Genomic DNA, 22319 nt, shown 5'->3' with positions numbered 1-22319 from the left:
AGGGAAATCACCACTAAACAGCCAGCAGTGCTTCAATTAGGGCTGGGTGAAGTCCTCTGGCCTGATTTCACATCCTCTCCAAACCCTTGGTCACTGTGGCTGGTTTGAGATCTGCTGCCATCAGCCTTGGGAGAAGAGCAGGGGTCAGGCCAAACCTCACTCAGCAAAATCACAAGTGCCCCAAGGAACTGCCTGACAGAGCAACAAACTAAAAACCAGCCAACCTAAAAAAGTATGGGAGGAAAGGGGCATTGAAGGAGAAGATTGCACAGAAAATTCCCATGCTCCATATCAGCTGCTTTTCTAAGGAAAGGATTGATATCCTTAATGCAGGATATGTGCCTCCCTTGGGCTAGTCTAGTGCAAAGAGCAATTGAGAGCCATCTTTTGGTAGGAAAGAGGCTTCTATGTTGGAATTAAACAGTTGACAAAATCCCAACAGCTTTACAGATTCTCAGAGTCAATTTAAGGAGCCCACAAAATGAGATTTTACCCCTGTGGGTTTCAGTAAAACCGAATGTTCTGGGAGAGTGTGTGCACAGTCTAGCTCTTAACTGTGAGAATTGGCTGTGGCTCCACTAATTCTCCATAGCCAGACTGAGCCTGATATCCCTTTAAAAATGCATGGGCTCAGTTTTTTAAGTGACCAGTTCTGCCAACAGGGCCAGATATTAAAAACAAACAGCCCTGCAGCATCCAGCCAGAATCCCACCTGATCACTCCATGTGCTCTGCTGGAGCACGTGAGGCTTTCCCCTCTTCCTCAGCTCAGCAGGTTTGTCCCATACTTGTATTTCCAAGGTGCTCAGCTCCCAGCAGCTCCCAGCACCACACATGAGTGGCATTCCCAAGCCCTCAGCTCCCTCTTTCAGCTCAGTGTGTGGTGTTTGGCCATGAGATGCCCTGGGTACCCTTGCAGTCCTCTCTAAACTCTCTCCCTAACGACTTTCACTGGATTTTGTCTTATTTCCAGTTTCTTTTGGGAATGGTGACTTCTCCAGCATGGCCATTATCTGCAAGACCTCTCTCAGACACCTGCCATGCCCACAGAATGCTGATGCCTGTTTTCTCCCATGCTGGGAGGATGGTGTTGTGCTCTCCACTTGCTCCATGTGTCTTTCATAAATGGTTTAACAACACTTAGCAGAAACAGAGAAAACAGATCCCTTTCCACTTCCCATAAACAAAGTTCATCCTGAACTGAACTAAGACTTCAAATTCACATTAGTTTCCTACAAACCAAAAGGGAATTTGTTCCTTACCCCCTGACAGATAAAACAACAAATGACAAGCTTCACATGCAAACAAGATTTTGGCTCCTTTATAAAAGTGGAGGAGGCGCAGCCATGGCACAGGCTGCCTGCTCAGGGTGTGAATCCTCCATCACAGGAGACCTTCCAGGTTCCCCACAAAGCTCTGTCAGATGTGGCACAGGTGTGTCTGAGCCTGCCTTGGGGACAAGGCACAGATTAAATGACCTCTCAAGGTCCTTCCAGACCCGTTTCTCCGTGATGCTCAGAGACAGGATCCCAGGCTTGATGGATCTGTGGCCTGACCCACAGTGACAGTTTGTAGCTATGTCTGAACACATCCATCGTCTGCCTCTCTGCCCCCAGCCCCTGCAGACTCTGTGCTGGCATCCTGGGCTGCACAGCTCTTTAGCAAAGGGCAGAGCCAGTGCCAGAGGCGAGGAGCAGGGCAGGGATCTGCAGGCTGGGTCACTGTGTGTGTTGGCAGGCAGGGCAGGAGGGGAGCTGGGCAGAGCACAGCCAGGGAAAAAGGCTTTTGGGAAAAGGCATTTTCTCTGCTGCTCTGTGCACAGGCACTGAGACCTCCCCAGTGGATGCAAGGCAGCACAGCTTTTAGGTTTTGGGGCTGTCTACCCCCTGAGTTGTTTTGGAGAGGACAAGCCAGGACAACATTTTTAACCTGCCCTTGCTGCTGCAAGGAGAGGGGGTTCTGCACTCCCTGCAGGCTGCAGGACAAGAACAAATCATTCTTCTTCCCCACACAGAGCTGATGCCTCACAGATCTCTGTCCCTCTGCCTCTGGCTCCGTGCCCATGGGATAGCACTCCCTGCACACAGGTGATTCCCTGTGATTCCCTGTGATTCCCTGTGATTCCCCCCTCCCCATGCCCATGGCTCCATGTGCTCAGTGCCACGGGCTGCTCCCCAGCATTTCCCTGCCCACCACTTTGCATGGCTGTGTTTGCAAGTGTCGTTCTGAAGCACAACAGGACCGTATAATTATGTAAATGCACACGTGGCTGGGAGAGTTTTTCAGTCTCTTTGGGTTTCAGCACAAATCTCCTGACACTGGCTGGCTTATTCCCCTTCACTCCAAAGTGCTTGCTGCTTCAATAGGGTGTTCACATGAGCACCCCAGCCTTTCAGATTAAAATGAGGAGGAAAAAGGGTGGTTCTAGATAGCACAGCTGGCAAGAAGAGTTTGAAACAAGCAACAGCTAAGGCTTAAAAACCTAGAAGGCAAAATAAAATCCAAATTCTGCCTATTCTCTGTAGGTTTTTTTAACTCTCTGCAGTTTCTTAAATCAAGATCACAGTTCTTGGGCCAAGTCCAACTTATACATGGAGATAAATCCTCAAAGATCTGTGGTAGGCAGCACACAGCCAAGGCTCCTACACAGCAGTGTGAGAACTGTCACACTGACGTGCGTGGTGACATCTTTATGGGAACCTGCAGCTACTGGCAGTTCACATGTACGAGTTTGGTACAGAGGCTTGGGCTGTCCAGAGCTCCATTGATTTGAAAAAGCTGCTTGGGAACCTGCCTGTGAACTGTCTGTCACCAGGAATGAAGAACACCCACCCCCTCAGCTCCTTTTCATCTCACTCTGTGCTGTGCACATTGCCATGACACTGCAGTGCCTTCATCTCACTATCAGAGCCTCCAGCCCAGCCTTTGAAGCAATTGGCATTGCCAGCTGGGGGCCAGGGGGAACCAAAGCAGCATTGCCAGGTGGAATGGGGACAGGGGTGCAGCTCCCAGCCTGCAGCCATGGGAACTGGCAGAGCTCCCAGCACCCAAAAACTCATCCAAGATGCAGGAAGCCTGTTGGAGACACAAGGTGACACCTGTGGGAGGGAGAAATGACAAGGAGGACTCCATGGATATCAGAAGGCTCATTAACTGGAACAAAAACCCTGTGAGGATCGTTTGAAGGGGCTGGGGCTGTTTAGCCTGGAGAAGAGGAGGCTCAGACGTGCCCTTATTGCTCTCTACAGCTCCCTGAAGGGAGGCTGCAGACAGGTGGGGTTGGTCTCTTCCCCTGGGCCACACTGACAGAACCAGAGGACACAGTCTCAGGTTATGGCAGGGAAGGGACAGGTTGGATATTAGGAAAAAGTTTTTCATCAAAAGAACAATAAAGCACTGGAACACTCTTCCCAGGGAGGTGGTGGAATCACCATCTCTGGATGTGTTTAAAAAAAGACTGGACATGGCACTTGGTGCTATGGTCTGGTTGAGGTGTTAGGGCACAGGTTGGACTCGATGATCTTAGAGGTCTCTTCCAACCTCATTATTCTGGGATTCTGTGATTTTGTGATTCTGTAATTACTTTATTATACTATATTATTCTATACTGTATTACACTACATCTAAACTGAATCTGCACAAGCACCCAGCTCAACTCAACTGCCCAGAATCCTGAGACTGCCTGCTGACCCACAGCCTGCACACTTGGCCCTGACAGTCCAAGGAACCAAAACCCCATCACTCTGGGTAAACAACCTCCATATTGCATTCTGCTTTGGCACAACACAGGAGCAGAAAATGAGATAAGAATTGTTTTGATCATCCCTTTCTCTGCTTCTCTCGTGCTCAGAGAATGTGAATCCCACAGAAGCCAACATACCTGTATATTTTATATCTGGTTGTAAATCCTTGACGATGTCTTTCCACAAAGGATAAGTAGCTCCGTGAGTGGTGGAAAGGCCCCCTGTCTGAAATAAGCCAATCAAACTCCTTGGAGACATGTTGGTTGGTAGCAGCTGGGTCCTGGTGGGAGGGCTGTATGAGTATATGGTCCCATATAAACAGGAGGTAGAGGAACTCAACAAGCCTCCAGTTCATGCTTTTCTGTCTGCCTTTTTCCTCTCATTCTTGCTCCATTCTGTGGAGTCCTGTTGGAAGAGAGAGGGGATAGGAGGAAGGAGAGAGAGAGAAAGAGAAATGAGGGGAGGGGAGGAGGGAGAGAAAGAGAGAGATTAAATATGCTCTGATCCTTTGACAACCTACTCTCAGGGTGAAAACAGATGTGAAAAATCAAGTACTAAAAGACTTCAGTTTGCCTGTGTTACACCTTAGAGTATTTGGCAGAGTTTTATTCATGTGTTTAAGTGGTGCCTTTAACCTCCTGAGCATATGCCACCTTTGAAATAACCAGGTCCTGACCTGAGACATCCTCACCCCAGCTTCTCCATCATTTCCCTCGTGAAGTTCTGCCCAGTGCTGCAAAGGCGAGTGAAGGCCAGGCACTGGGGGTGGCTGCACCCTAGGCTACAATTACCCCTTTATTGTCCCTTTAATGCTGTGCCAGAGAAACGTGTCTTCTGCTTTCATGTCTCTCTGATGATCTGTAATCCATACTCTGTGCAACCTGAGCAAATCTATAAAGACCCAGCTCTTACTTTCAAGTGCTGCCAAAGAAAGAAATAAAACAAAATAATTACCCAGGTCTGGCGACGGCGCACACGGACACTCAGGCACCGACACAGACACACACAACTGTGAAATCCTGCCAAACTCTGACTGATAAGAATGTCCTCACCCTGCTTTCCTGCTGGGGAGGTGTGTTTGGTGCAGGGGATGGGGTCTGTTGCTATTTTAGTTATGGTGGGACCTCGAGGCTCCCCCCAGGATCAAGGCTGTGCAGGGTGACAGGCTAAACATGCACATTCAGCCAGGGAGATCCTTCCCAGCACCTGGAGCAGGGCACACTCTCACTGCCATGGTGGGAGAGCAGCAAAGCAAGGCTGGGGACAGCCCTGTGCGAGCCAGCTCCTCCCCAAGGCCTGTGACAAGACACATGATGAGTGGGAAGGCAATCAGGGGTCAGGTGCCCTGCTAAAGGTTACACAGCAAGCCATGGGTACAGCTGGAAGAGAGCCCTGCTCTCCTGACTCCCATTGCCAGCATCTCAGCCCTTGGCTCATTCTCCTCCCGGCCAGGCTGCTGGCACCGTGGCACTGCTGGCACCGTGGCACTGCTGGCACCTGGCACTGCTGGCACCGTGCCCCAGGTGGCAGGTGAGGGGCCTGCTTAGCTGTCACCTCCCACCCAGGATGGTCCCCTCCTGCTTCCACAGCACAGCTCAGCCTGTTGGGCTGTGCTCCTCGCCCCTGGGAGCTGCTTGGAACAAGTCCTCTGCACCCTCACAGCTGGTTCCTGCTCCTGCCTTCTGGGTTTTGTGGAGGGAGTGCCAGCACTGTGGCCTGGCAGTGATCCTGAGGCTGCTCCCCAACTCTGGGAGCACAAGCTGTGCCCAGGACAGGTGATACCCACCTGTTTCTGTAAAATACAGTGCAGAGAGACTGCAGATACTTTTTAAAGCAGGAGAAATGAGGCTACTCAGAGCTTTGTCACACTGAGAGTTCATGTCAGGCTTCTCTGTACATCTCCAGAAAAGTTTCTGGTTTTGAGCCTGAGTCCTCTCAAAGTTTGTAACTCCCAGAAAGAAAAGATTTTGCTTTGAGAGTGTAGGAGAGGTGTGCAGGGGTGCCACCTGCACTCCCAGCACTGTGTGAGCCTGGCTGCTGCTCCCAGCAGAGCACAGGGCAGAGGTGTTGGTGGCCAGCCTGGCCATCCCTCTGCTCCAGGAGCTTTCCCTGGAGCATGGCAGGGCTGCATCCCGTGGCAAGGAGTGTGTGAGGTGCTGTGCAGGTGGGTTGGAGCCCTGGAGGTGCCAGGCAGCTCAGGAGCCCTCTCTGTGTGCCAGAGAGTGGGAGCCTGCACGTGGGCACAGCATGGGCTCGAGGAGCTGCAGCAGGCTCAGCAGCACTCCACAGAACTGACTTGTGTAAGTCATAAAGATGACACTCAGCTGTTGAACTACAGGAAGAATTGGGGGGCCAAAAATATAAAGTATGGAAAACTCAGCCAATGGTTGATTTTTCTGTTGGTCCCATATAAACTTCTTTCTAATTGCAGGTGGAATGTCACTGCTGTTAAACCTGGTGGTACCTGCAGTTCCTGTTGTTCCTTTTCTGGAGACATGTTTTTAACATCAGCCTTCACCATGACTCCTGTTTCACCCCTGAACAGGGCAGCTCTCAGTGCTTAGTGCCTCACTTCAGACACAGAATGGTTCTACTTTTCCTTACAAACCAGGAGAGTTTCTAGCCCCATCCTGAGGGCAACAGAACACAATCCAAGTGGGCCACAGAACATCCCTGCTTCCACTCACTCACTCACCCAAGGTGGTTTCTGGGAAGTGCTCCCAGACACATCCCACCCTCAGCACCTCCAAATTCCAGTTCAGAAGTGCATCTCTACTGCTTCTCCACCCAGGCTCCTTCCCTGCCTGGCTGTTCCTGTCCCACCAGCTGCAGACTCAGTGTATTTGCCATGAGCTGGCTGTGCAGACAACAATCAGCTGCTCTGTACATGCTGTCCCAGCTTCCTTGGTTGTCTGTTCATTAAACTCACCCAAAGCTATTCCCCTCATCTGCCAGCCTGGATCAGTTTTCCCTTAAATATTTCACTGTCTGTTGGATTTCTGTTGCAGAGAGAGGAAGGGAGCTCTTATGTCCCCCAGTGGAGGACAGCCCCCCTCCAGTTTGCAGCACAGTGCAAGTGAGAAGTGAAATATGAGAAGAGCCAAACAAAAATGGTCCTCAGAGAAACCCCAGTGTGTCCTCCTACATGTGAGTATATCAACTTGTGAAAGAGAGGAGATGGTCCCTAATTCCCCACACACAACTCTTCATCCTTTCTTCCTTTCCTTTGGGGCACAGTTGGAGTCAGGATGATTTGGGCTGGGATGTACTTAGCCAGGATGTAAGATATGGGCAGAACATGCCTTGAGACCACTGAAGAAATGATCACATCTCCAGCCTGGAAGCTGCCTGGATCAGTTCTGAGGGCAGGGAGTGGTGCCTGAGGCAATGGAGGATGGTGGAGCACAACTGGGTCCAGACTACTATCACACCATCAACTTTAATTTTTTAGTAGTATCTTTTTCCCCCCTGTAGCTGCTGTAGAGATGTTGTTTCACATTAAAGATTAATCCACTCCACAGGGCTGGTCCCCATGGAAGCTATAAAGCTTACTAAAGTGGGACGATCTTGTGCCTAAGACAATATTGTGAGGTGCACTCAATCTACCTCCTAACAAGCTTGAATTTGAAATTAATTTTTCTGGTGTCTTTATGGGGCTCCACTGATGTGAAATATGTTCTGTGGATTTGGCAAAAGGAACCAGGCAAGAGGCAGGGTGGGGATGCCTCCAAGTCTAGAGCCCTTGGGTAGGAGACCCCAGGCTAACTAAAGCTAAATCTGGCACAGAAGCAATCTGTGGACTAAAGAGTGGGCTTGGGGGAGGCAGACACTGAGTTTTGATCCAAGAATCCAATGTTTTGCTCAGCTCTGCCCCAAACTCCCCCATGACCTTGGGCAGTGCCCCTACACCTGGGGTCTCAGCCTCACTTTCCATTGTCAGCATGGAGTCACGATGGATTTGTGTGACTCTTTAGACCAAGAACTTGCTGGAGAGGGCAGAACTGGGCTGTAGCACCTCCCAAAACACAAACCTGCTGCCCAGGTGGCTCCCGAGGTGTTTCTGTCCTACAGTGAATGCCAACCATTTCAGCAAAGGGCAGCAGTTAACAACACCCAGCTCTGCAGCCCATCCCCACAAGGAGGAGAAGCACAGCAGAGCAGGGAGGGAGCTGGGTCCTTCTGGCTGGTGTCAACAAACACCATCATGCAGTCATCACATCTGTTAATAAACATGGTCCGTGGGTGAGCCAGGACATGGCTCCAGTTCACAGCAAACAAGCAGTGGGAGAAGAAAATGTTGGATGTGCTGACTCTGAGTCATGGTACAGTCATTTTCCAGCTCCATCCAGCATGGAAGCTCATCCCCCAGTGCACATGGAGATCCCTCTTAAACCCCTTGGAGTTTGTTAGGTGGCTTAAGATGCCCTTTTCCTAAAACCAATTCAGCCTGGAATATTAAATGTTCCTTATCTTATGAGTCTACAGGAGGAAAAATAGGCAAGTATTTTCTGTAAAGTGCAAGTTGTATTTGAATGTACACTTAATTTCTTTGTGATTGATATCTGTGTGTTAATTATATTCTATTTTCAGCAATACCTTCGCTGTCACAAGGCAGTGCCTTTTATCCAAGGAGTTCAAATTGAATTAGAGACATTAATTAAAGCTCTCAGCACTCTAGTAAGGCAGGCAAGTGCTGTTACTCCCATTGTTTCTTGAAATAAGAAGAAAAGAATAGAGCTGGATGTCTACTTAGCCACTTAAAAGGTAATTTTTATACAGTGGGAGAGCTGAGAGTGATAGATTTTGCACAGAATTATACTGCAAGGTCTGTTTCATCCAAGGGAGGCTGTGCAGCCCCAGATCCCTGCTATAAACAGGCAGACAGGATGCAGGTGCTCTGACTCTCCATCACTTGCTGTGAACACTCCTCTGCCTCCTGGGATTTTCTGCCTTTCCCCTAACCCCTGTACCTTTCATTTATCTCTTCTATTAGATACAAATTGATCTCACACACATCCCTTCTGTTTTCCCATGCTCGTTGTTCTGAACTATTTCCATCAGAAATGCAGACTCAGGAAAGAGAAATTACTGAACACCTTATTTGCAGTGCAGGAATAAGTCCCCTATCTCTTTAAGCTTCATGCACCAATAATTCTTCCTTGTGTCCCACATTTGGCTCTTGGCAGGTCGAGAGAGGTTTCTGCCTGCTGCCATTTACCAGAGGGAAGAGGCTAACAATTGCTATTTGTATCTGAAACAGTTCTGCTCTTCAGCAACTTCACACACGGCTTTAGGATGCTGATAAATTAGTAAGAGACTGAGGTGTCAGGGGAGAGATGAAACAGCTTATGTTAGTTTAGAGCTCAACCCTGGAAAGTGACGAATGTCTGACCTCATTTCAGGGAACAGATTAAGTGTACCCTTAATTTTAAGTACAGGATGTGCTACTCCAGCTTTTATTCAGCCATGCCTGCTTTGAGTTTGTGCCTTCAGGTTCCTGGACAGCTAATTGCTGCCCCACACCTTTAGGATTTGACTTGTGGAGCAATAACATTTCATTCCTGTCCCTAAATGAGAGATGGCCCATGAAAATATTGGAAAGACAACACCAGGAGCAGCCCTGCCTGTCCTTTGGAGACACTGCCCAGGAACCCAACCAAGCTGGGGACACCTTTCCTCTGTCAGGGCCAGAGGAATTCAGGGAATGGGGATGGAAAGGGAAGCCAGTCTGTCAGAGTTTAAGTCAAATGAACTGCTGTGGATAAACCCAAGCTCTGGAAAAACAGAATTTGGGCACCTCTGACCTAGATGTCTTTATAGCTCAGACTGCAGACACTGACACCTGACAGAGTCAGGGCTGGAGCTGCAACTCAGCAGTGGCTCTGACTCTCTGGGTGACTGTGGCATACAACACTGTAAAATCCCAAATGCTTGTAAAGCTATTTTCTTAGGGAAGTGGGAATTCACTATTTCAGGCAGTGATTGGCTAATCCATCCCCAAATCTCAGTAATTCTGCTCTGATCAGTGTCTAAATTTGCATTATTCTTTCACCACTCCAGTTTTAAATATGCATGAGTGGTTAGACCTGTGGGATATTCATCAGCCGAAATATTTTTGTGTGAGGAAAGGCAAGGAGAAAAGATGAGAAATACCTCTCCAAAAATACCAACAGAGTCCACAAATTCACTTCACTTTTGCCAAACTGCTCATGCTGAAAAAAATAATGATTGGGAGATGTCAGTGTTTGGGTTGTGAGAGCTCCAAGGGGGTATCCAAATCTCAGTTTGAAACTACTGGAGATTTTTCTCCTTTTGATTTGTCTTTCCACGCCCTTTAGATGGAACAGTGATAAAAATATCACTTTTTACCCCAAATGACTTGTAGGAGAAAAGATTTTTTCTTCTTTTCAATCTATCAACATTTTGCCTACAACTTGTCAGAATATTTCATGAACCAAAATCACCCCACAAACCCTCTTTTATTAATGCAGTTCAGCCAGCAGCCTACAGGGAGCAGTTTTTGGGCAGAAATTCCAATTACTCCCTGCCTGTAAGGAGGCAAGAATTGTAATGGTAACAGCTCTGCACCTGCTCTCAGCTTTTTTGTCCCCACACTTCAGCTAATTATAAACTCCTGGTGTGATGATGAGGCGGATGAGAGGTGGCTTCAAACCAAGCAAGAGTAGCAGGTGACTCCACCAAGTCACAAAATCAGGTGGTGCTGGACAAAGGGAGTGAAACCCCAAATCCTGATCATAAATCTGCTGGCCAAGGTGCCAGAGTCACTGCCCTGAATCCCAGGCTCCACAGGCACTTGGGTCAGGGCTCTGCATGGGAAGGAGATCCTTGTCACAGTGCTCCACAGGTTGGGAAAATAATGAAAATGAACTTCTGCTCCTGCACACACATACGTGGGGCAGGTTTATGGTGAGGTGTGCCAGGGCTGAGGAGATGGTGAAGGGTCCAGAGGAGAAGCCATAGGAGGAGCTGCTGAGGTTTGTCTAGACTGGAGAAGAGGGGACTCAGGGAGAAGTTGTGGCATTCAGGTTCCTCACAAGGGGAGGTGGAAGGGGAGGCACTGATCTCTCTGTGACCAGTGATGGGATGGGAGGGAGCAGCTGGGGCTGGGCCAGGGCAGCTCAGGCTGGAGCTCAGGGCAAGGTTCTTCCCCCAGAGGGTGCTGGCACTGCCCAGGCTCCCCAGGGAATGGGCACGGCCCCGAGGCTGCCAGAGCTCCAGGAGCCTTTGGACAGCGCTGCCAGGGATGCCAGGGTGGGGTTGGTGGGGGTCCTGGCCAGGAGCTGGGCTGGATGATCCCTGTGGTCCCTTCCCACTCAAGACTCTGCGATTCTGAAGCCAATCCTGCTGAACCCAAGTCTGGAACAGTGGGTGCGGCACAGACAGCAACCAGCGAGGCGGTGCATGCCCCAAAAAGCTCAGAATCCATTTAGGAGAGCAAGGACAGCAGATGGCTGGGGACAGATGGGGGAAGGCAAGGGAACAGTGAGCTAATCCCGCTCAGCGGGCTGCGGAGCAGCGGTGTCAGCACACCAGCAGCCCAACTGTTGGCAAGAGTTTGATAGCTATTGTCACAAATGAGAGTTAAAAATAGGGAGACTGGATAATGAGCTCGCTTTTGTAGATGTTTGTGAGGAACTCCTCTCATTTGTGAAGTGGCAGAGATAGAATGAATATAGATGATAATAATAATAATGATAAATTGCACTTTTCTGAGCTGCTTATTAAAAAAAAAAATATGGCGGGTGTTGAGCAGTGATTTCTATTAAGCACTGCCCTGAACTTGAAATTATTCCTACTATTATTAAAGTATTGTCCTAGTTAGTCCACTTCCCCATAATTTCTTTTTAAGTTACACAAAAATGCAGCTCTATCTTCTGTCTTCCTCAGTATTTATCCCCCTCATATCAAAGTCCAGTAATCTTACAAGCTTTAATAGATTTTTATCCTTGCAGTAGCTTTAGGAGATGGGGAAATGCTGTTTTTTTCCATTCAGCAGGATGGGAATTGAGACACAGGGTAGATTAATGGCTTGTCCCAGCTCATTTTATAACTGCTTGAGGAATTCAACCCAAATCTCTTACATCTCCTTGCAGTACCCTTCCTACGCACCTTCATGCTACTACTCCAGAATTAGCTGGGACTTGCCACGGAGCTGCTTAGAATTATTTTGGATTGCTCATTTCATGTCAGGAAAATGCCAATTCATCAGAGGCAAAACACTTTGTAGAAATTTGTTGATTTAAGGGGGGGAAAGAAAAGGCATTTTGAAAAGTCAGCTTTTCTTTGGAACAGAATGTGTTGAGTGTTCCGTTTGGAAGGGATTGGTTCAAGATTGTGTTTTGTTTTTCATTACATGTTGAGTAACATACATTCAAAATCAAAATCAAGTGTTTTCTTAAGCTGTGTGTTTTGACTGAGCTGAAATAGGTTTTGTAATTTATGCACAAGAGGAAATACCCAAATTCATTTAATGCTTTTCTCACAATTTGGAAAAAGAAACACCTGCAAACCAGACACAATAAACTGAACAAAAATCATACTGTTCCCTGCAATTTTTACTGGAAATTCAGGAAAGAGTAATCTGAATCCTCAGATTAATGAGGCCTGCGCCAGCATCCAGAAATCCTGGTTTTTGCTTTCAGAACTGCTCCATCCTGCTGCCAGTCTTTCTAACATCTTCCATTTCAAAAATTGAGACCTGTAAGCTGAGAGGCTGAAAGGAAAAAAAAAAAAGTGGTGCCAAAACTCCTTTGGAGAGCAATAATGCAATATTCAATCCAAGAAAGCCAACTCATGTCCCACCCCTGGGAGTCTGTGCAGTATTTCTATTACAAAGTTCATTCCTGGGAAGAGACTTTGTCACCTAAGCTCACATGGAGTGATCCCACTCCACAGGCCTTGGGAAATGCAAACTACCACTGCTTCTTTCAGTAAAAGAAGCTGAGGTTTCCTAATCCTTGCAATTGCTATATCTTCCCATTTGTCTTGTCCCTCTAAAAGGAGCTTAGCCTTCGGCTGGGTTATTGTGTTCTAAGAGTGGAGGAGCAGAAGGGGTTAAAATCCACAGGTCATTCCTTCTCCTGCTACAGCTCCTGCTGCTTGGATAATGCCAGCCTGCCTGCCAGGATGAAAGGCACCACTGGAGCTTCCTCTGGGCACTGCATTTCCTCACCACTCAGCTGGATGGAGCCAAGAGGAGCAGGGGCAGCTGGAGAGGGGAGAGAAAAGGGACTCTGAGCTTCACTTGCAAACTCCAGCCTTGGGCAGCTCCTCCTCCCTTATCCCCCAGAGTGGATGAGGAATTTGCCATAAAACTCTGTGTGCATTCAGTCCCCCTGGTTCCTGTCTCTCCCCTGCCAGGGCACTCTGGAAGCAGGGTGGCACCTCCCAAGGATGGCATGGCTCAGGCTTCTGTGGGGGAACAGAGCTGCAGGCAGGGCCAGGGTGAGCCCAGCTGGTCCCTGGTGTGGGCTCCATGTCCCTGCAACTCCCTGGGGGATGACTTAGAGGTGAGTTACACAAATCACAGGTCTGGGTATGCAGGGCACTGCTCTGAGGCTGGAACACCCAGGGTCAGCCCCTTCTGCAGCCCAGGCACCCCACAGAGGAGAAGTTAGATGCACTGCACATCAATTCAGGCTGGAAAAGTGAGCTAGAATGAGTGTTAGCCCCAAATGACAGCATTTCATAGGCAGCCTCTGCAGCAGAAGTCAGAAATCTGGAGCTCAGGCTCTGCCATTGCAGGTTCTCCTGCAAAGTCTGTTGAAGTCAATGAGCCTTAGGTTGGATCTCATTGCAAAAAGATAATCAAATACCATATTAACTCTTAATTTGGAACAGCGTATTAAATTAGAAACTCACATTAACCTGGAACTGCATTTATATAATGAGGAGATTTAAAAGCTGTGTATCATGAAGGTGAGAGAACTCCTACCCAAAGCTGTTCTCAGCAGCCCTGAATCCCAGAGCCAATCCACCTGCAGCACTGCATTTCCACCTATTCCCCAAGTCCTGAGCCTGGGATTTCCACTGGGACAGAAGGATGTGTGGAAAATAAAGCCATCTCCTCCTTTCCAGTATTAATCTGTCAAGCACAGATTGCTGGTACCAGCTAGGCTCCAACCAAAGCCAAGAACTAGAAAATCCCAGAGGATCTTGAGGATCTGTGCTGGCATCACAAACACCCATCAGTGCACCAGCTCTGCAACACAAATATGCTAAAAAAATTGAAAACTGGAGGGATTCAATCCTTTCTGGGATTAAAGTTCAACACCATCCAGGTCTGAGCATCTCAAACATTGCAGCCCTTTGTTCCCCACACTTGAGGCCACCTCTAGCTGTGAGCTTTATTTATTTCCTTCTCTGAGACTGTTCTGCTCTGTGCTTAATCCATCTCCTGACCACCTGGAGCGTTTGAGAGTCTTGGCTGTGATGCTTGTCTGTTTGGATAGACTCTAAGTAGAGCTGGTCAAAAAATTTTGACAGAACAGTTTTTCGCAGGAAAACGCAGTTCCCTCAAAATCGAAATGTTGCATGAGAACGTCAATTTTGACAAACTTTTTTCCCATTTAAAGTGTCAAAACAAATCAGTTTGATTTTCTCTCTTCATTTCAGTCATATTGAAATGTTTAATTTTGAGGAAATAAACACATTATTTTTGTATTGTTTCAATTAATTTGTTTTGACATTTCTACATATTGTGTATTGTATTGATATATGTTTAGAATAAATTATACATTGCATAAAGCTGTTTATTTTTATTTTATGTATTATCATACAATGCCAAATATTTCCCACAGCATCTTAGTGCTTCAGCACTAAGGAACAGAAGATATCAATGATCTCAAAGTATTATTGCTTTTAAATTTTTAGGTCATAAGAGCTTTGTGGGATCATGGTTCTCCTTCACACTGAAGTTTATAAAAAGCCACCACATGTCAAAAGGCAAAAATTTCCCAAGGGAATTGTCCATTTTCCAAGCAGTTCTGTCGGCTCAATGGCAGCAAAGTAAAGCTCCTCTCCCTTCTGCACACCAAAAAACCAACTCCTCTACTTGTTAAAGAAAAAGAGAAAAAAATAGAAGAAGAAGATAATGCAGATTTTCCCAGAGTGCAATTTGTATGCAATGTTTTCCTGAGCATCAGGGATTTAAAAGTCTGAATACCATTGACCTCCTGGGACCTCTGTCTTCCAAACCACTTACGTACTTTTAAAAGATGTATTCCACCTCCTTCTTGGAAGTCTACCTGATTTCCTGATTTTTTTTTTTTTTTTTTTTCTTATTTGAAACCACATTTCTCTCCCCTGCACGTAAAGAGGGGAATCACTCAGTGAATTTCTGCTGCCAGATCCATGCAGGTGGTGGGAAAAGTGAGTTGAAAAGAAGGGCAGAGCAAGAGGCAAAGGGGAGAGCAAGGAGCTGAGCCTGCAACAAGGCACCTCCATCCATTTCTCTCTGCAGGGATCAAGATGTCCCCAGGGTAGGAGACAGAGGCAGTGCTGGGGAGGACAGAGAGCCCATCCTGAACGTGGACAGAGGCAGGAGCCCAGCCCTGTGTGGGATGGGGATGGAGAGGGAGCAGAGCCTGGCCATGCACGACCTTTCTCCTTCCCTCTCCTCCCTTTCAGCAGGGATAAAGGATCCCAGTACACACCAAGGGCTGCTCCTTCCTCAGGAAGGCTCAGCACCCTGGCAGAGAGGGATCAGTCATCACCACCTCTCCCAGGAGGAGCACTGGGAATAAAGAGAAGCATCCCCAACTTTTGGAGATTTATTTACAGTGGAAGAGGGGCTTTTCTGTCTGCTTGTGCCTGGTGCTCCAGGCTCCGTGGTTGGAAATCTGAATTCCCCCAGGCAGCTGCTGGGAGTGCACCTCTGAATGCAGATCTGCCTGGAAGTGTCCTCGTGCTCCAGCTGGCCTGTCACTATGGATTACAGCTCTTGGCTAATAGTGAGCACTGCTGGAGTCTGAGACTCCCATTAAAAGCTGATGTTTCCACCTCCCCACCCCACAAATGGCTCCATCCCATCCCAGCTGCCGTTCTGTGCTCATGGCCTCATCTCCGGGGTGGGGAAGGAGTAAAGTGCCTCAATTTGTCTCAGTGTTAGGCAACAATGGAACAAGTCGAAGGCAGGAAAGGAGGTTTGAGGATGATCAATTTTGAAAACTGTGGGTAATTTACTTGAGAGCTGACCTTACCCCTTGTCACCAGCACATCTGTAGGATTGGAGCCCATCCCTCTGACAGCACCAATACAACTGAGCATGGAGTTACCCCCTGGAAGAGTCCTTGAGGGAAATGCTTCATTAGCCCAAGTTACACTGTGGAGTGTCTTTGGGAAGGAGGAATGCTCCTGCAGGGAGATGCTGCCCATCCGTGCCAGACACTGCCAGTCACAGCGAGCCCTTCATGGCCCGAGGGTCTGAGGGCTCCTGACAGACCCAACAGAACTGGCACGGACACTTGACCTTTCCTCAGTGCCAGGAGGAGATCACTGACCAGGAAAAGCAGCACATGCTCCACCAGGCTCTGCAAAGGGAGGCAAGAAGGCCTGGAAGAACTGAGAGCTGTTTGTAAAACAAGCAGAGCAGTTTCAGCACAGCCTGTGCACTTGGCCGGCGTTGCCATCGCTCGTGGGCTGGCCCAGGGGTGACTTCCAGTTTGGCAAGTGCCAGGTGCCATCACAGCTCCTCCTGCTCCAAGGGAGACATTCAGAATGAATGCCTACAAGGCTTCCAAAGAATGCTGAGAGATTCACACCTTTGTGGGCTGGGGGAAGGACAGGGCATGCTGAGTGGTACTTTAAAGTTTCCCTGGCATGGTGCCCTGCCAAAGGGAGTGAGCAGTCCCCTCCAGCAGCCTGCACACATTCTCCTGCTGCAACTCCTCACCCTGGATGGATCCTGCACGCCCCTGAAGCTTCCCAAAGTGACTTTGAAAGCAATCCAGAGCGAGTGTCACATTTGTGTCTTCAACAGCCTGACTCCCAGAAAGATCCTGTGCAATCAGCTGGCCAAATCCAAATCTGAAAAACACCTCCATGGCTGGTCATGATTAATTAATTCTGCCTTGACATTCCCCAGGGCACCTAGCAGCTAGTCAGAGCTGCCAGAGAAAGAGACACTGCTGTGGGAAAGGATAAATAGTCTTTCCTCAACTACAGACATTGAATTAGATAATAAATAGCTGGCTGGATACATAACTTTGTATGAGTGTTAAATTAAATGCAGAACAGGAATACAGCTGGCTTATCCCTGTGAAATCAAAAGTGTTGGGAAGGAGTTTTGAAAGAAAGAAGAGTATTTAGAGTCTGCTGTGCTCATGAAGACACAGCCTGAAGTTATCTGTCATTGCTTATGTGACTGTTTACAATGACAGACAGCTATTCTTGGACATTTTATTCCTGGTATAATATTCCCAGATCAGAGCAGCTCAAGGAAACTTCCCTCGAATTTGTACTTTTGTTTTGTCCCTCCTCCTGCAGATGAGACAACACCTTTATTCCCACAGGAACACAGTTTGTCCCCACCAGCTGTTGTGGGCTTAGCCTGTGCTCCTCAGAGAGCTGCAGCTGCCAGCCCAAACAGGGGCTCTCCTATGTCTCCCTTAAACACTTCAGTCCCCTAAACCCACAGGCTCTGCCCAGATTTTCCCAGGGACCACACAGCAGAGGCTGCAGTGACAAACAGGGGATCCTGCAGGGAGCTGGCAGGGGTGTGGTGACATTCCAGGCTCAGGTGGCCCAGAGCAGATGGCTGTGGGACCCCTGCCAGCACAGCCAGCACAGGGAGCACCATCACCCCTGTCTCACATCCACAGCTGCTGTTCCTCCAGTGCCCAAGTCCCTGTGCACAAACCCAGCCACTCAACTCAAGGGCAGGGTGCCCTGGTCTGAGCTCCTGTCCCAGCACAGGCAGGGCTCTGCTGGTTCCCTTACACATCCCCCAGGCCTGGAAGCCTTTCCCCCCTATCCCTGAGGAGACAAGTCCCACCTTGCAGATATGTTGATGTTCTCCTGCTGGGACACTCAGCTCAGACTCTGCTCCCGTTGCAAAGAGATTTCTGAGCGTGCAGGGGCTTCCTCTGCCGTCCTGCCCCTCATCCAGAGTCTGAAATCAGCTCAGATCATCCTGTTCCTCCTTCTTTGCAGCTCTCCTTCACCCACCTTGCTCCTCCTTTCTCCATCACAGCAGGCACAGCCAAGACATGTTATTAACACTTGCCACTTCGTTAGCAGTCTTCTCCAGGAGGAGCAGGGGAGAAGAGAGGGAAGTGTGCAAAAATTGGAGAGTCGGGAAAGTTGGATTAAAGGAAGAGTAGCAAAGACTTGAAGGTGTGAATGAGAAAGTGCAGGAGTAGAAGGAGTATGAGACAAATCTAATGGGTGAGAAAGAGATTTATAATTAATCCCCAGGCTGGTGAGAAAGCAGGGAATGAAGTCAAGACCATCCTCTTCTCTACATGGCTCTGCTCCTGATTTATTTTGAGTTCAGACAGATCTTTTTATTTTCTCCTTTTATCTCCCATCACTCTGGACCCTTTGAGTATCTGTTATCTGAGGTAGGGATTGTCTTTAACTGTGTGCAGCAAAAAGGAAACTGCAACCATAGGCACGAAAGGATGCGAGACATTGTTTTTAACACATCCTAAAATTAGGCTCAGAAAAGTGCTTGGGGATTGTCTGCCAATGTTTATTAATTCAGATTGAATCCATTAGATAGTTACTGTCAAAAAGTGGGATGGGAAAAAATTAAAATAATCAAAGTACATGACTGCATTATTTCTTAATGTAAATGCTTCATGATGAGATGTCTATAAAGTAGATCTAGCAGGAAATGTTAAAAAAAAAAAAAACAAAACCAACCAAAAGTGAAATAATATGGTTATGAAAAAAAGTTATTCATTTATACAAAATTCAAGTCTTGAAATTATTTTCTACTCTCTTTTCCTTTTAGTCTCAAATATAAAATCTTTTTCATTCTTCCCCTGCCACACTAATTATATTTAAATACCTAAAAGTAATTTTTTCCCTTCATTTTTTCTTCCAGAGCTAAACTGATGAAAAAAAAAAAGAGAGAAATCATTATTCACCTATTCCTACCAGGAATTCCAATAACTGTCTGTCAGATCTTCATAACAACGTGAGGGATCTCAGCAAGGCTGAGTTGCTCTGAGTTCCTTAAGCTGGTGACTTTCAGAGTCCTTTGCTGTCTTCTAGTCTAAACCTGCATTCAACAGAGAACTTAAAATGAAATAATTAGATTTACAGCAAAATAGATGAGCGAAGCCCTGTATCAAAAATGAGTGAAAAGTTTCTCAGGAAATAATCTGAGAGTGAATTTACTTTTTCCATTAGAAATTGCCATATGCTGCTGGTTTATTTTAAGACAGTGACTCCATCCATCCCTTTTCAACCTCTATTTCTCTGAATTCTTCTTTTTCACTTCTCCTGGTTTTCCTCTTTTTTTTTTTTTTTTAATCACCACAGAATGAAACAGGCACAAAGTCCCTATAGAAAATTGGAACATGTGATGTCCAAGTGCCTGTGACATTAAGCCAAACAAACCAAAAAAGCAGCAGAGCTCCCTCCATCAGCCATCCATGACTCAAACCCCTGAAGAGCACCCAGAATGAGACACAGGCACAGCCTGTTCCAGGATCCTGCTCCTCAGGCAGTGTCTGCACCCATTTTTGTGTCTGCTTTCTCCAGCACAAGACCCTGCTCAAGCAGTCATGGTCCTGGAGGTATTTAGGGAAGCAGCACCTGCTCAGCTCCCTGCATGCAGAGGATTTAAAGAAAATTAGGTATGTCTGTAGGAATTGAGCATCTAAATATCTCTGGATGTTCCCACCAAAGATCTCACCTCCCTGTGTTAATTTGCTCTTGGAGTTTCTCCAGGAGAAGGAAACAAACTTCCCCTCAGAAGTAACCCAGTTCTGAGTATATTTTGCTTTATTAAAATCAGTTTGGGGCAATATGAGCAAGCACCAATCCCCCAGTGGTTTATTGCCATCTCCCACGGTCCTGCAGCAGTGTCCCAGCAGATGCTGCATGCTTCAACCCTCTGCATGTGGGGCATGGAAAATGCACCCAGAGTCTCTGAACACAAAAATACTGCTGGGAATTACTGAGCTGGGAATCAGTCCTCATATCCCTTCAAGTGCCTGGAATTTTAAACTTACACCTAAAAATAAAATCCAGAGTGTGTCTCAGCTCTCCTGTGGATTTCCTTTCCCCGAGCCCAGACATTGCTGGTGGAGGTCTGGAGAGCAGAGCTGTGCAAGGGCAGCAGAGTGTGTTTGTCCCCAGCCCTTCCATCCACCACTGCCACAGCACCCGAGGGAGGGTCGTGCCCCAGCATCAAAGGTGTCCCTGTGATGTGACACACAAGGGTTGGGGGACTGCACTTTCCTGGTGTCAAGGCTTTACAGAAGAGCTGCAGTGAGAAAAAAGGTGCAGCCACGGATAAAATCCCTGTCTACAAACTTAACAAAGTAATGAGAAACACTGCAGGAGGATCTGCTGGTAGGAAGGACCCATCAGCCTCCTTTGCTCTTCTATTTAATGCAGGCAGCTTTATCATTATTTGCTATTTACTGCAAATGCTGAAGTTGGGAAAAAGATTAATATGAAACAGCAGCCTTGATTCAGCATTCTTAAAAGAACAATGCACATGTCTCTATGTGTGTGTGTGTGTGCAATTGCAAACTTCATTTTAGATACTGTGTATGTAAAATACTCATTTCTGTGTGCAAGGGAGGCAAACAGATACAATTAGCATGTTCTTCCCTTATCTATTCCAGTCAAAGGCCAGCTCTGCCAGTGATCTTAGGCAATGAGGAGAGATTAATTCAGGCCAGGTTTCTGAAGAAGGAGACATTTTATTGGGGTGGAGGGGAGAGAGAGGCAAACCAGCACTGCTTTTGCCCAGCAGTGGGAATGTAGAGTCAGCATAGATGAGTACTAGTCTTTGGGGAATTCTATTTCCTAGGACAGGGGTTGCTGAATCCTTTAAACAAATCCAGATTCTCCCTCATGCCAAACTTGGATCCAAGTTCCCTGGGTAGTTCCCATCAGCTGTGTGAGCTGAGGCTCAGAGCTGCAGCACTGAAGGGATTCAGCTCCTGTGCATGGAAACACATGCATTTAAATAGCTCTTCTGCCAAGCTCCCAGCCTAAGTGACCTGCTCAAGGTCATATATAACATGTCAGTGACAGCACCATGATTGAACTATCTCACTCCAGCTCTGCTTTATTCACACAGTGCTGCTGCATCCCAGAGCAGCCACTGCTGCCTTCCTCTCCTTATCTCATCCTCCTTAGAGACACATCTGTCCTGTGCTCCGTAAACCATAATATACCTGCAGTCTTTTATTCACTATCTGTCACTGAGCAGTTTTATTACAGATCCCTGAATTATCCAGCCTAGACTACAATCTACTTATTCCTGTCAGCCTCTCTCCCTTCCGACCCTCACCTCACCTTTCAGCCTTGGCAGTGTTTTAAGGCTTTCAGGTGCTTGAAATGCAGGGACAGTTCTGATTCTCGGGGGAAATCCAGCAGAACTACACCAAGGCCAGCCTGCTGGTCTCCCTCTCTTTCCTAAATGCAGATGGTTGGAAATCAGGAGCCTGCACTGGTTTCTGCAGTCTCATTTGAACCAATCCTTCAAGAATACTACCAGCTGCCATTTTAGACCTCTGATCCCCATTCTTGCTATCCGTAAAATTTTATTCCCCTCCTTTCTCTGCTCGTTTCACCAGAAATCAATCTTCCAATAATGCAAGTAAGTTGCAGTCCTACCTTACAGCCATTTTTTTTTGGTTTTTTTTTTTTGCATGCATGCATTTTTGTGCTGAATTTTGCAGAACAAAAACTCCCTCATCCATCCTTCCCAGCCCAGGCCATGAGCACAGTAATCATCACACTTCCACAACACCTCACCAGCAGATTTGCACCTGCCACTCACATCTCTCTCTCTCTCTTTTTTACCATCCAGGAAACAAAGGACTCATTCCTCCCGATGTGGCAATTTGTCTGAGTATTCACACCTGCCCCAGCAGAGAACTTTGTGTTCCCAGCACCAGCTCCCCCCTCCCTCCTCCCAGTCACAGACCTGTCAGAACTTTTTCCCATCTATTGATGTGTTTTCCTCACAGCTGCCCATCCTTCCCACCTTTCTGAAGGGAGCACTTTATTACCTGACCATGGCAGAGCATCTCTGTTCACCCAGAGGTGCTCATGGCCAGTGCAGAAGTGGCCCTCAGTGAGTGTCACCTGATGAAGCTGAACTTCCCTGTCTGAACTCAACAGCCTTGTTTCTCTTCACCCAACTTCTGTGTCCAGCAAAAGGAACAGAATGGCTGTTGGGAGAGGAGAAAGGCACATTCCTCCTCCCTGCCAGCAGCACAGTGATGGTGGATGACCCTGGGCAGGAGGCAGGACTGTGCCCAGCACAAGGCAGGCAGGGGGAGTCACCCTGGGACCCTCAGGAGGATGGGACTGTGGGGAAAATGTGGGGGAGAGGATGTGGCTCCATAGCTGATCTCTGTCC

The 22319-nt window shown here is 47.6% G+C and overlaps 1 protein-coding gene across 1 annotated transcript in view; it reads right to left on the bottom strand.

Annotated features, from left to right (window-relative positions):
* The window catches only part of BRINP1 (BMP/retinoic acid inducible neural specific 1), a 91930-nt gene that overhangs the window by 59752 nt on the left and 9859 nt on the right, over positions 1-22319 (bottom strand). The window contains exon 2 of the mRNA XM_009093503.4: positions 3880-4147. Within this exon, the coding sequence (XP_009091751.1) occupies positions 3880-4097 (218 nt within the window). The 5' untranslated portion in view covers positions 4098-4147. The remainder of the gene's footprint in view (positions 1-3879; positions 4148-22319) is intronic.

The sequence above is a fragment of the Serinus canaria genome, chromosome 17 (genome assembly GCF_022539315.1).
Source record: "Serinus canaria isolate serCan28SL12 chromosome 17, serCan2020, whole genome shotgun sequence".
In the NCBI taxonomy this organism is placed as follows: Eukaryota; Metazoa; Chordata; class Aves; order Passeriformes; family Fringillidae; genus Serinus; species Serinus canaria.
This window is presented reverse-complemented; position numbering and strand designations above follow the sequence as displayed.